This window comes from Pelophylax lessonae (genome assembly GCF_965119305.1).
Source record: "Pelophylax lessonae genome assembly, chromosome: 4".
Taxonomy (NCBI): domain Eukaryota; kingdom Metazoa; phylum Chordata; class Amphibia; order Anura; family Ranidae; genus Pelophylax; species Pelophylax lessonae.
In genome coordinates this window covers 374,873,357-374,887,772 of record NC_138771.1, presented here as the reverse complement: position 1 = coordinate 374,887,772, position 14,416 = coordinate 374,873,357, and the positions used below count along the sequence as shown (strand labels likewise).

At 44.8% G+C, this 14,416-nt stretch overlaps 1 protein-coding gene across 2 annotated transcripts in view; it reads right to left on the bottom strand.

Annotated features, from left to right (window-relative positions):
• The window catches only part of WWC1 (WW and C2 domain containing 1), a 274,697-nt gene extending 262,755 nt beyond the window's left edge, over positions 1–11,942 (bottom strand). For both annotated transcript variants that reach the window (XM_082254253.1, XM_082254254.1), the window contains exon 1: positions 11,770–11,942. In XM_082254253.1, the coding sequence (XP_082110379.1) occupies positions 11,770–11,888 (119 nt within the window). In that variant the 5' untranslated portion in view covers positions 11,889–11,942. The remainder of the gene's footprint in view (positions 1–11,769) is intronic.
• Positions 11,943–14,416: the final 2,474 nt, after the last annotated feature.

Here is a 14,416-nt window from a genome sequence, read left to right as displayed (position 1 = left end):
GGTGGGAATTTTGATAACAATATACTCAAAAATATACTCAAAAATGAAGTTAAGTGGATCTATAGACTTCAGGCCACTAAATACCCCGGTTTAAATACCGCTATATCCTACAAGCCCTTTTTGGAATAGATTGGTCACATTGAGCTTTGATATAGATCTCCTTCTTGATCCTCCAGTTCTCTCTCCCCTTCCAGTCTTTCCGTTTCCCCTTTTCTTCCTTTTATTTTTTCCTCCTTTTCTTTCTTTTTTCTCTAATGATTTCTCACTAGTTTCTAATCAATTCTCAGTCGCTACTCCCATGCGACTATTGCATTGAATTTTGTTCTATATAACTACATGTGCATTGATTGCGCCCTGATACAGCTATGCTGTCTCAGGGATATGCCTTTAGTGACGCAAATTGACAAGTGATTGTTCTATTAATATGTTTTAATTGTTCTTTCTGTATGTAAAACTGCCTACTGCATCTTCAATGGAATGTGTTTTTCTGGTTGCCAATACCTATCGAGTTGCCCTTTGGCCCTTGGCCAGTGCTCGGGCGCCAAGCCGGGGGCTAGGGGGGTGTTCTAGCGGAGTTATCCGCTCCTCCCCCTGAGGTTCCCGCATCCGCCCTTTCGAGGGACGGATGTTTTGGCCGGATGTTGACGCTCCCCGCACATGCGCGGTGTGCGTTCTTCCGACCACTAGTTGGCGCCCGCACCGGAAGTGACCTATAGAGGCCGGTTATGGCCGTGTCACTTCCGGTGGGACCGGACTACAAAAGGACCGATTGCGGCGCAGTTTGATCAGGTCACCACTACCTGACGCTGCGCTGCGTGGGACGGATGCAAATCTAATTTAGGCTTATGGTAAGGCTCATCTTGTTGGCTAGGAATACTGTATTGTACTCGCTATTTCTTCCTTCTTTGTTCAGTTCTACCTGGGGCTCTTTTCTCCCTTGATTATTTAGGTTTTACTTGGTTTCCACACTAAAGGTCTGATCACTTGGTAATCCTCTCCAAACCATCACACTTTGCACTTGGGCTATCTTTTTTCACTCCCTCTCTATTAGTCCACCGGTATATGTACATACTGTTCACATGTTGCAATTCCTCACTATCGGCACCCATGTTCCATCTCTCTTTTCCCCCCCCCCTTTTTTCAGTCTCTGTTCCATGGCGCCCCCTAAATCAATAGGGGACTACCCATACACTACCTTACTACTCACCTTTATTCCCTTTTTCTTTGTCTCATCACTGCTTTTCCGTGATTCCTTTTGCATGCACGTGTTGCGGCACAAGGTCTTCTATTGGTTTTTTACACTTGCACTTATTCTGTTTCTCACACTTATTCTGGTATTTTTGGTTCTTCTTCTTTTTTATAGTCTCCCTTTGTGGACCCTCTAACTTTCCCGTTTTTGATGTGGAACATATATATACATATATATATGTTTTTTATCTTTTGCCTAATTGCTTGAAGGCTTAATATGCTTGATCCAATACATATTCTAATGAGTCTCCAACCTAATCCCCCTCCTTTCCCCTTTCAGAGGTTGGAACCTATTATTCTACCCTTTTGCATTTGACAAATTAGCCGATTACTGTGTCCCAGTCCGGTCCAGCATTGGTTGGCCTCTTAAGGTACTCACCACCCCGCGTCCATTCGGGACTTTCGGGGGGAGGTCTGGCACCATGTTATGCACACGTCCAGTCATGCAGTTTACAGTTGCTGTATCTATGTTTATTACGCTTTGGTAAGTTTGAAATGCTTATCTGTATTTATATGCCTTAAATGCTAATATATTGATTTGGATTTTGTGCGTTTATATGCACATATGAACACTAGTAACATTCTTATTTATTAGCATTTAGAGCCACTGCGAGAGGTCACAAGTCACTGAGTCCCTGATGAAGCCAATGAAATGGCGAAACATGTAGGACCTCGGTGACCCCCTGCATCTTCTCGGCTTCTAATGAACGTAGTATTCATCTGTATATCTACTGTAATGTCTGTCTTATATATTTGACCATCAATGTTCGGGTACAATTATTGTACCTTTTTTAATGTAATATGTTAAATATTAAAGTTGATTTTTTATTCATCTTCAATTGCCCTGTCTGTGTCATTACCATACACCTTTAAAGTCCCACATTTTGGTGGTTTCATGGCTGGTCTTCCAGTCCACTGAATACCGCTTCTGTTCTTCATATTTTGTATCAGGGATGTGGTGTTTTTGGTTGGCTTTAGGTGCAACTTTGTCAGTCACCCAATTTCAATTTTTTAGATTTTTTTTACTGGTTTTGACAGGTACCCGCTCCCACTCCTGGATAAGATTGCCGATCAGCAATCTACGTGCATTTCCGGGCCCCTCCTCCTTCTCCCCGCTGCCTTCTGGGACACACACAGGTCCCAGAGACGGTGGGACCATTTATAAAGTGCAGCGTGGCTCGCGCATGCACAGTAGGAAACTGGCAGTGAAGCCTGAAAGGCTTTACTGCAGGTTTACCTTACTTCCAATGCTGACGTCTGCACCACAAGCCAATTCACAAATCAGCTTGGGGTGCCGACATCAAGGGATCCCTGGACAGGTTAGTGTTCTTCTATTAAAAGTCAGTAGCTACAGTATTTATAGCGGCTGACTTTAAATATTATTTTTCCAGACAGACGCTCCTCCTTAAGTGGATATTTTTAACACTATTAGTGGCGGTTCACACTACCGCGACACGACTTCGGGGGCGACCTGTGAAGTCGCGTGCACCGCGACTTCGGCGCGACTTGCACAGACTTCATATAATGAATGTCAATGCAAGTCGCTCCGATGTCGCCCCGAAGTAGTACAGGAACTGTTTTCCAAGTCTGAGCGACTTGAGTCGCTCCTATTAGAACGGTTCCTGTAGCACTGCATGGACCGCGACTTGACAGGCTGACCAGTCGCCTGACAAGTCGCGGTAGTGTGAATGGGCACTTAGGACCATCTGGCATTTATTTTTTGGTTCCTGTCTCCAAATATCCCTACATGCAGCAAGGCTATGTGCCCCTACATATAGAGGTATTTAGAGGCAAAAAGAAAAAAACCCACTGGTAGCTTGTCCAAGAGCAGCAGCATTTTGGCAAAAAAAAAAAACTGACTGACTCGTGTAATCGCATCTGAACGCATAATAATACTAGCTGCGTCAAACACTTGAGGGGCAATTCATTTCCATGGCCCGAATAAATTATTATTGTGGCCAATGAAATAAATTAATGCCCAAGCGCATCACACGCTAAACTCATTCACAAGCATCAAGCATTTTTTAACAAAACGCTGTTGCAAAGAGTAAAGGTGTCAAGTACAAATACCCTGTGTGCATAAGGCCTTAAAGTGAAGTCCAGGATCGATTGATCTAACTAAGCCTAAAAATGCTCCCATCCCCCTTCGAAATCCAATTTCATTCCAACCATCCTATAAATGAGGATCCATATACTTATGTGGTCACATAATCTCCCCAGCTGCCGACTTGAGGAGAGAGAAGAGCGCTGACAATGGCTCCAATGCCTGTGTGGTGACGTCACCCATAGGATTACTATGGGGTATCCATCTTCGGCTGTCCTTCCTCTCCCCTTACGCCAGCAGCTGGAGGCCAATCATGTGACTGGAGACCAGAACACCCTGAGAATAGGTAAGCATATGCAACTTCCTTTCACAGAATAAGAATCATTTTAAGTGGGTGGGAGCAGGTTTAAAATTAGTTAGATCGTTCCTGGGACTTCCACTTTATTACTTCTGTATATGCATGGAAAATACATGGCACCTAATATCATAACAAAAACAAGAAAAGGATCGCTACCACAGTCACAAACATATGTAAACTACTTTTCAAATAACCAATTACTAAGGCCCAAAGATCAAAAAGCTATAAACTTTCTGCATGCAATCGATAGTATAGCATTAACAACCAATTTGTTTATAGTTCCTGTATTAATCAGCCATTACAACCTATGAAGCGTTTTTGTACACTATTGGACTAGTTATGTTCCCCAAATTCAATGCAAATCTTACCTAAATAAAGCACAAACACCCTAACTGCCAAAAGTCCTACTGCACACAGCTACCAATAATCAGCATCAGTTCCCTGATGATTTAAATTCGGTGAATAAAACTTTTTGCAAACATCTACATTAGCTGAACAGAGGAATCAATGAAAAGAATGAAGATCTGGGAGACATTGTGGATAGAGGAATCTCTCTGCCAGCTATTGCACTCAGACTAAAGCCCCGTACACACAATCAGGTTATCGAACGATCTGTCGTCCGTTTTTTGTTGCATGCTAGTCTCATGTGGAAAGTGAAGAGGTTACTTTCATACCAAAATTCCCGTACGACAGAATTCTACTTCAGAAGTCATGTCATGTGTTGTATTGTTTTGTATGTGTTCTTTCGTTTCTGAGCATGCCTAGTCTTGCTCTTAGAGCCCATTCAGACAGGGGCGACACGACTTGCTGGGGCGACCTGTGAAGTCGCGGTGCACAGCGCGCACCGCGACCTTGGCGCGACTTGCACGGACTTCATATAATTGAAGTCAATGCAAGTCACCTCCAGGTCGCCCCAAAGTAGTACAGGACCCTTTTTCTAAGTCGGAGCGACTTGTGTCGCTCCTATTAGAACGTGTCCTGTACTACTATGGCGAGCGAGCGACCGCGACTTGTCAGGCGACCAAGTCGCCTGACAAGTCGTGCTAGTGTGAATGGACCCTTACAATTTTTTTCAGACAAAAAATGTACTAATTATAGGAAAATCGGATGTTGTGTTGACGTACGATAAACATTTTATAGCCTGCACATCCAGTTTTTGTCGTCCCAAAATCCGTAATCGGCTGTGGAAAGCAGTATACTAACAATCCTAAAATCAGCAAAATTTTCCTTCTGATTTTCGTATCGTGTGTACGGGCCTTTACACTGCTCCTGTGGCTGTCAGATTTCTCTAACAATGACTGCATCTGATGAGCTGCAGTCACTGTTCAGTCCAGAATTTTCCACCAGGCTCATTCGATTTTCAGATCAAACTTTGTAGAGATCCATGATGCCAACAGGGTCACTGATGGCTCAAATAATGGCCAATTCAGTGGGAATCATCTAAAAATTGAGAGGTTTCCTGCCTGCGTAAAAGGGGATTCCCTTAACCTTGGAAAGCCACCGACAAGGGTTTTAATGTGATCATTTTTTTGCTTTAAAAAATTAAACAAAGCCTAAAACATAAAAGACCAAATTGCTACTTAACCATCTCACTGCAAGTGGTAGAAAGCAAAGATCAGCAATACAGGTAAGTATAAAGCATGTTCCTTCATAAGGGTCATTCACATGGTGCCAAAGCAGTGTGCAGCTGCATGCGATAGTCAATGGAGTAGCAGCGACTGAGCAGAATCATCCACACATTTGAATATGACAGGTATGTAGGGATAAATGCAGAGTGTATCCAAGGCCATGCACCTGTCCCTACATGCCTGTCAAACTCCGATGTGCGGTGAGTTCATACAGCCGCTGGGTCTCAAATGACTAAGGAGCTAAATGCCCAGTGTGCTTTAGGCTCTGGCATTAGGCTGTGGGGGGAGAGGGTAAAGTTGCCCCATCAAGCACTGCTACTGGAAGCCTGACAATTTCTATGAGAGGCTGACAGCTGGACAGTGCACCTAGCAGTATGAATGTTTAGGGCAATATGTGCCCAGAGATGAATGCCTGGAACACAGATCGTGCATTCTGGGCATTTATCCCTGAGCGCATACTGCACTAAAAGTTTTTAACGCTAGGTGCTCGATCCACCGCAACAGCTGTCAGCCTCTCAGAGTTGGAGTTTGCTGGCAGTGGGGATAGATGCAGCATATTTTCCTAATGCCTGCAGGTAAATGCCAGAGCTCCAGGCACCAAGGCTGAATGCCCAGTGTGCATGGGATCTAATACAGGTTGCCTGTCTGTAGCTTCAGGCTGCTCCTGACATGTAAACAGCTCTTTATTCTGAATGGGCCTCTATAGCAGAGGTCTTCAAACCATGGCCCTCCAGTTGTTGAGGAACTACAATTCCCATCATGCTTAGTCATGTCTGTGAATGTCAAAGAGTTTTACAATGCCTTATGAGTTCCGCAGTTTGAGGATCCCTGTTCTATAGGCCTTTTTTTTTTTTTTAATTATTACATATAATCCTGGAAAGGGGCTTTAAGAATTGGTCAGTGCCATAGGACAGGTTCCTAAGTGGCAGTAGTAAGAAGAACCTGTTACACACATCAGTAATTGTACTGAAACTGGCACAAATGCTTTCCTGAATTAGGCGCAGGTAGTTGTAAAGAGAACCACCACCAGAAATGTGTTGTGAATGCTTTATTGAATTCCCCTGAGCATGTCTTTTCTGTAATGAATGCCTTTTCACTTTAACAATGCTGCTTCTCCATGACAGATCATGGGAAAAACACTCATACCATTGTCATGAAAGGGTCCTCATACAAGACACAATAAAGCCGAGCATACATTAGTAGAATTCCAGTGGGAAGGTCTGTTTTATTTCCGAACATTAGTTTGACTCTCTAATCATTAGTGGGAATCATATTGACCATTGTTTCAACTGTAGTGATCTGAAATGTTCAAAGGAGCAAGATAGACTTTTCTAACACAAATTAATTTCTAATAGTATATATGGTTTTCGTTCAAGAAATTATTACTTTTTTTTTTTACACACTTAAGTCTCTTCTGGCATTATCAAATGTACAGACAAGATTTTTCTTATGAACATCTACTAGTGCAGCCTTTCTCAACCTTTTCAACACAGAGGAACCCTTGAAATAAAATTTCTGGTCTCGGGGAACCCCTGCTAAAAATTAAAAATCTACAACTCGTGACACATTAGTGTGACAGTCAGTGGGAGGAATGCTCCATACTCTTGTCATCATTGGGAAGAATTACCCCCTTACAGATAGCTAAAAGGAACAATGGTGTCATTGGTAACTTATCTGAGAGCAGTGCTTTAAGTGGGCCGGTATGCACTGGTACTCAGTACCGCCACTTCCAAATATGGCTCTTGAGCATACCGCCACCTCTCCGTGTGCCAGTACGCTCATTTTGGACATATGCTCCCTCAATTGCCCCCCCCCCCCTCCCAAGAATATTTCCCACTCCAGAGCCAGACCAGTCACCACCAGTGAGTCCCCCTGCTCCGGAGTCCCAGCCCAGGCCAGGGGGGGGTGCTCTGTGGGAACCCTGATGTGGGGTGGGGGGGGGGGTGGGGTGGGGCGAAAAAATGTATAGGCTATAATAGAGTACCGGCACCTCTTTTGGGCCACTTAAAGCACTGTCTGAGAGGCAGAAATTGCCCATTGCTCAAGGAATCCCTAGCAACCTCAGGAAAAACCCTAGGGTTCCACAGAACCCTGGTTGAGAAACCCTGTACTAGTGGATCATTGCTAATCTTCAAGCAGACTTTCACCAATTATATGACGGTACTCTCTCCTGCCATCTCCCGCTTACCCATTTGTAGATTTTTTTTCTTAACGTAAAAACTTTTACATGAATGATTTTCTTGCTGAATCTTCACCCAAGGGAGGATGATGTTGCAGACACCTGCGCATGTCCAGAGACCTTGCAGAGTGTCTGCGTAAGCATGAGGTCTCACAAACGGCCTCCTGGGATGATTGATGTAAACATCCTACAAGGCGGGTGTGAAATGTCATGCATGTGCAGACACGATGTGTGTTCCTGCTAAGGAACAGGTAGATGCTTATGGTGTGTCTGCGCATGAGCAAGGGGATCTGGCACCTGTGCAGACAAGCCGTGTAGACCTGACAAAGACCTGTTTCACATGGGCTTCAACTTGTATTAGAGCAATGTGAACAGCAAGCTTTGACAAAGCATTTGCAGAGCTTTCAGCAAGCTTTGTGGAAGCTTTTAAAGTGCCATTCAGCTCCAGTTCGTAATTGTTGAATGCAGATCCTAATGGGAATGTTGATTACTGCTTTAAATTACTGTTGTAAAGCACTGCAAAAACTGTTGGCGCTATATAAATCCTGTATTATAATATTAATAAAGAAGCTGCTAGCAGGCTTCAGCAACTTCTTGGAGCAAGATAAAAGTGTTGCTTAAAGTGACAATCAGCACTCCCATTAGGATCTGTTCAACATTTACAAATTGGGACTGAATAGTACTTTAAAGGCTTCAACAAACTTGCGGTTCACATTGCTCCTATAAAGCTAAAGCCCGTGTGAAACAGGTCACAAAACTTGAAGCATGTCTGTGTATGCGCCATTACCTCTTGCTGACCGTGTAACACGTATGTGCGAGGTCAAAAAGGTGGTCTTTAACGCCCACACAATGAACATATGCGTCGCTGGGCGTCCAATGTTTCTGTGCTGAGAACATGATCACAGCACAGAGGACGAGCTGTCAAAGACAGGGTTATCAGTAGTGGGTGAGAACAGCGTCTGATCATGTCATCACTGTGACAGCCAATCACAACCCACTTTTTTGTACTATGAATTATATTTGCCAGGCAATGCACTGACACCTTTGCTGCCATAGTGCTATGGGCTGGGTGTTCAGTGTGCACCTGTGCCTTTAAGAAGGGATGGGCTCGCTTCAGGTATATCTGCCCTACACCTGTCCATCTAAATGCATGTGCTTCCATTGTTGGAGACTCACAGAGTTAGGCCCCTTTAACACAATCCGGTCCGTCGGTGGACTCCGTTTATCTCAGCCGGGGATTGATCCGCCGATCCTCTGCTGAACAGGCGGATATGAGCCGTGTCTCCGTGCTGTGTGTGGAGACAGAGCTGTCAGGTCCCCGCTATTCTCTATGGGGGAATCGGATGTGAATGGGCCATCTGTCCGTTCTCATCCGATCCGATCCGCTGGACGGATGGAAAATAGGGTTTCCATTCGTCCAGATTTGACGGATCGCATGTCAGCGGACATGTCTCCGCTGACATCCGATGCCTCATAGCGATGCATGGAGCGTCTGTTCAGATCCGCCAAAAAAACTGACAGGTGGATCTGAACGGTCCGCCTGTGTGAAAGGGGCCTTAGACACACAGAGAATGGGGTGCATTGTCGGGGCTCTGTGGCTTACTCATGTATTCGCAAATGTGTGCAACTAAACCCCAACCCTGTTTTTAATGCATACTGTTGGACAGGTCAATTCGGTTGGTCGCAGGCTGGTCGTAAGTTGAGCCTGGAAATTTCTTTGTTTTTTTTTTTCCAATCACAATGGCTGCACGATTGCTGATTCTTCCTGCCCCTCCAGGGGTTAAGAACTTTTTAAAGGGATGTTGGAGGAGGTTAAAGTGGTTGTAAAGGCAGAAGGTTTTTTTTTTTTTTTTTTTTTTTTTTTTTTTAATCATACGAATGCATTCTATGAATGAAGATAAAAAAACCTGTGTGCAGCAGCCCCTCTAATACTTACCTGAGCCCCTTCTCCATCCAGCGATGTTGCACGAGTGACTCGGCTCCTCCTGATTGGCTGAGACACAGCAGCGGGCCGCCATTGGCTCTTGCTGCTGTCAAAGTCATTGAGCCAATGAGGAGAGAAAGGGGGCGGGGCCAAAGCTTCATGTCTGAATAGACACACAGATCTGTGGCTTGGCTTGAGCACCCCCATAGCGAGCTGCTTGCTGTGGGAACACTTAGCAGGAGTGAGGGACCCGGCCAGAGGAGGATCTGGGCTGCTCTGTGCAAAACCACTACACAGGGCAGGAAAGTATAAGGCTCCTTTCACACAGGCTTTTTGGTCTGCCGCTGGTAAAAGCAGGTTTTATTTTGAAATTCTAACACTTTTGGCATAGGGATCCCTCACGTTTGTACATTGCGTTTTATCTGCGATTACATGCAGCTGCGGTAGTAAATTCTTGCATTGTCATTAGTTGATTACCTAATTTTCTTTGTACTGCGATTAACTGCAGTACATCGCTGCTGGATGCTGTCAATTTTATTTTTCCTAAATGCACAAAACTGTATGTTGTTAAGGCTTCGTTCACATGTAGGCGTTTTGGGGTGTTTTTGGGGAGTTTTTCTGCTCTAGGATCAGCTCTCAAAATGCCCAACAAGACAAATCCTATTCATTTCAATGGCCCCTGTTCACATCTGAGCGTTTTGACGCTGTATACAAAACGCCCAACGCTCAAAAAAGTACATGAGCTTCTTTTTGGGCAGATTACAGGCGTTTTCCATTGGTTCTATTCAATCTAAAAACGCCTGCACAAAAATCGCGGTAAAAATCGCCGCAAAAAAACGCATGAAAACGCTACGCTCAGGTGTGAATGTAGCCTCAAACATTTCTAAATGCTGTGTATGAATGGAGCCATAGAGCTACATTGTTTGCATTTAGCTGCGTTAAATAAGTTCCTCTATCTGCAGCTGAAATCCAACCGCCCGTGTGAAAGAGGCCTAAAGACCCTTTTACACGGGCAGTTCTGCCGCTGGGCCCTCTAGTTCCTCCTGTATTGAACTGTATTGTCTTCCCTCAAATTGTAAAGTGCTGTGCAAACTGTCGACGCTATATAAATCCTGTATAATAATAATAATAATAAAAGCATGTTTTGTTATTTTGAAATTTCAATCACTCCTGGAACAAAAATTACTCCCATTTGTACATTGCGTTTATATGCGATTGCGGTAAATTCTTGCCTTTTGTATAATAAGAGTCGGTTCACACTGAGGCGACACGACTCCTTACTACTTCGGGGGCGACTTGTGCATTCCCATGCACCCTGACTTCGGAGCGACTTGCAGAGACTTCACATAATGGAAGTCTATGCAAGTCGCTCCAAAGTAGTACAGGACCCTTTTTCTAAGTCAGAGCGACTTGTGTCGCTCCAATTAGAACGGCTCCTGTAGCGGTCAATGGACCGAGACTTGTCAGGCTGACAAGTCGCACTAGTGTGAACCGACTCAAACTGTTTACTTTTTTTCCCTTTTCTGTGTACTGCAATTAACTGCTATATACAGATAGCTACAGTATAATCGCTCCTGGACGCTGTCAACTTTATTTTTCTTAAAGCGGTGTTCCGCCCGCCCCTCCTCCAAAAATTAAACGTCAACAGCTACACATACCGTAGCTGCTGACTTTTAATATTAGGACACTTACCTGTCCTGTAGTACAGCGATGTTGGCACCACAGCTGATTTTTCCATCAGCTGTCAGATCCCGCCACCATTGCTGGTAAGGGAACCCGGCAGAGAAGCCTTGCGGCTTCATGGCTGGGTCCCTACTGTGCATGCGCAAAGCATGCTGCGCATGCGCAAAGCATGCTGCACTCTCTTACTGGCCTAGAAGCAGAGGAAGGAGGACGACGGGGCCAAATTTCTAACATGCCGTGGTGAGGTCTGACGGAACCCGCTCCCCCCAAAAGGTGCCAATGTGGCACCGGACGGGGGAGGAGACAGATAAGCAGATCTACTTTTGAGTGGAACTCCGCTTTAAATGCACAAAACGGTATGTTGTGAAAATGTTGCAGTGTGTGAACGGGGCCATAAGGATGCATTGTCCACATTTAGCTGCGGTAAATAAAATCCTCTATCCACTGAAAAAAATCTTATGTAAAAAGGGGCCTAACATGTTTGTTTGTTTTTTATTGACAACAACAAAACTAAAGAGACTTTCCAATCAGCACAGAGTGATGAAGGGAGAAGTTTGCCTTTATATAAGACAACACTGGACTCCATGGTCTGGTGTAGACAAGGAGAAATATTGAGGACTTTTATTTTTGGGGTGTTCGGTAGGATGAAGTTCCTCTCTGAGATTCCCGATGATCAGGCACAATGATGAGAGACTCCTTTCTTACCTGTCCCTGGGGTCTATCCAGCTGGTGGTTTTATTGGTGTGATCGACGTAGTAGACCTTCCCATCCACATCTCTGGCTTCCTCCCAGCCCTGTGGTAGAGGTAATTCCTTCCTTAACATGTCCAGAAAGGGTGATGTCCCCCATAAAGTAACCCTTTGTATCGGAGGAGTGATGGGAGAGATCGGCTATGACAGGAGGCAGCCCTATACACCCTGGAAGAGACAGGGGCCAAGTTTCCAGAGGTGATCGGTGGAGCTCTCCATGGCTGACAGCTGGGCTCCTCCAGGCCGGGGAAGAGTTGCTTGGAGGACACGTGCGGTGTCCCGGCGACGATCGGGCTCTCCCTCCCCCCTCCTCTCCCGGTAGGAAGCTCAGTGTGATCGTGTCGGATCGTCCATGTTCTTCTCCCCCCACCCCCCCCCCGGATCGGAGGCAGCACGATGCCGGGTCACTTGTTGGTTAAAGGGGTCTTCCGGGGGCGCTGATGTAATGGGGGCGCTCCTTGCCTCTGCCCTTTGCTCTTCCCCTCGGTGCCTCTCAGCTGCTGGTTGGCTTTCCGCCTCTGATGCTGCTGAAACTCCGGCCACACGTCATCCAGGTGATTACTGTAATCCAGGTAATAGACTTGCACTGGAGAACTCCTACTGTAATGACAGGAATAGTGGAGCCCAGGACACAGATGGTGCTCACCCCTCCCCCTCTCCTCCTCTGCTGTGAGGATGGGAGGCTGATAAGCACATCCATAGCAGATTACACTCCTATCACTGAGCTATGGGCAGACCCTCATGGCGGGAGATGTAGGCCTCACTCAGAGTTACCACCTCATCCCTTTACACCAGGACACACATTCCACAGGTTCTGTGGCTGAATAAGGTGGTAAATAAACTCACTCAGTGCATTATATTAGCCTCAGAACCTGTGGAATTCATGTGTCCTGGTTAAAAGGGATGAGGTGTCCTCCTCACCAACCGTTTTACCCTGAAAACGATGAACCACCACACTGCGTGTATGCAGCGCAGCCCCATTTACTTTAATAGGTCAGCGTTCATTTTGTCGACCAAAAATATTTCCCTCCGACCCCCTTTCACACTGAGGCACTTTAAAGGCGAGTTTGCGTTAAAAAGAAAGTGTCTGAAAAGCTCACGAAAACCAATTTCCATTAAAATTATTAATATTATACAGGATTTATTTAGCGCCAACAGTTTGTGTAGCGCTTTACAATGTGAGGGAAGACAATACAGTAATGGGCCATACACACTATAAGATTTTCAGAAGACTTTTTCCTTTAGACTTTAGCCTCGTACACACGCGTCGAAAATCGGCAGGGAATTTTTTTTTTGTCCGACAACCAATCTGCCGATTTTCGGCTTGTTAGTATTGTAGCGCTATTTTGATCACTCTTGGCGGCTACTGGGGTATAATGACGCCACCTGTGTAGTATTTAGGAGCAGAGTCTATATAATCTGTGTGATCAGGACAGGATTTATAGTAAGCGCCAGTGCCTCCACTCAATCAGGGCTTGTGATTAGCAAGTGAAATCCCAATTGAGAAAACATATCCATATAAACAATAATCCACACAGCAGAGTGTTTAAATGTCCATGTATTGAAGAAATAACATTCAGTGAACCATACAACACAAGATATTCTCCTCAGGAACATGAAATCATCATCTGTGTCTCAGTGAGGGGATGTTACAGCACTTATAGTTCTGTTCTCCAGCAGGAAAATGTCTGTGTCTCCTCATGTCTCTCTTTTCCCCAGTCTTACCCAGAAAACCTTGCTCTGCCCTTTTTGATGACCTCATCCTTCTTGCAGAGAGAGAAGAGAGCACAGCAGCCATATTGACAAAGGGCAAAAACAAACACTGCATAACAGGAATACACACTTGAAAGATGGGCAAAGAAATTATCACATCACTACGGTATGATGCTTCCGACAACCAACTCCGACTTTTCGGCCGAAAAAAATCTGGTGTGCAGGCTATAAAATTTTTGTCCTCCATCAAAACACGGCCGATTTTCGTGCAGTCAGTACAGATTTCGACAGGGAAAAAATCTTATGAGCAAGACTGGGCATGCTCAGAGAAGAAAGAACACAAAGAAAGCAAACCAACACATGACATCACTTCTGAAGTAGAATTTTGTCGGTCGACAAAAGTCCAGTGCAGTCTAGGCACATTCCAACCAACAAAACACCACTCTGGACAAAAGACGGACGACCGGTCGGCGGAAAATCGCTGCATGTGTACTAGGCTTGAGGCACTTTTCAGGCGAGTTTGCATTTTAAAAAAAAAGTGTCTGAAAAGCTCACGAAAACCAATTTCCATTAAAATGATTAATATTATACAGTATTTATAAAGTGCCAACAGTTTGTGTAGCGCTTTACTATGTGAGAGAAGACAATACAGTAATGGGCCATACACACTATAAGATTTTCAGAAGACTTTTTCCTTTAGACTTACCAAAACCATATAATATGAGGTCAAACCTAAACACTTTCAATTTGCATGCAATCTGGCAGGCCCTTGCACTACATAGAAAAGGTAAATCTGAAGGAAAAAGTCTTCTTATAGTGTGTATGGCCCTTTAGGCCTCTTTCACACGGGCACTCCATATGTCCGTATATCACCCCATCTGTTTGCGGGT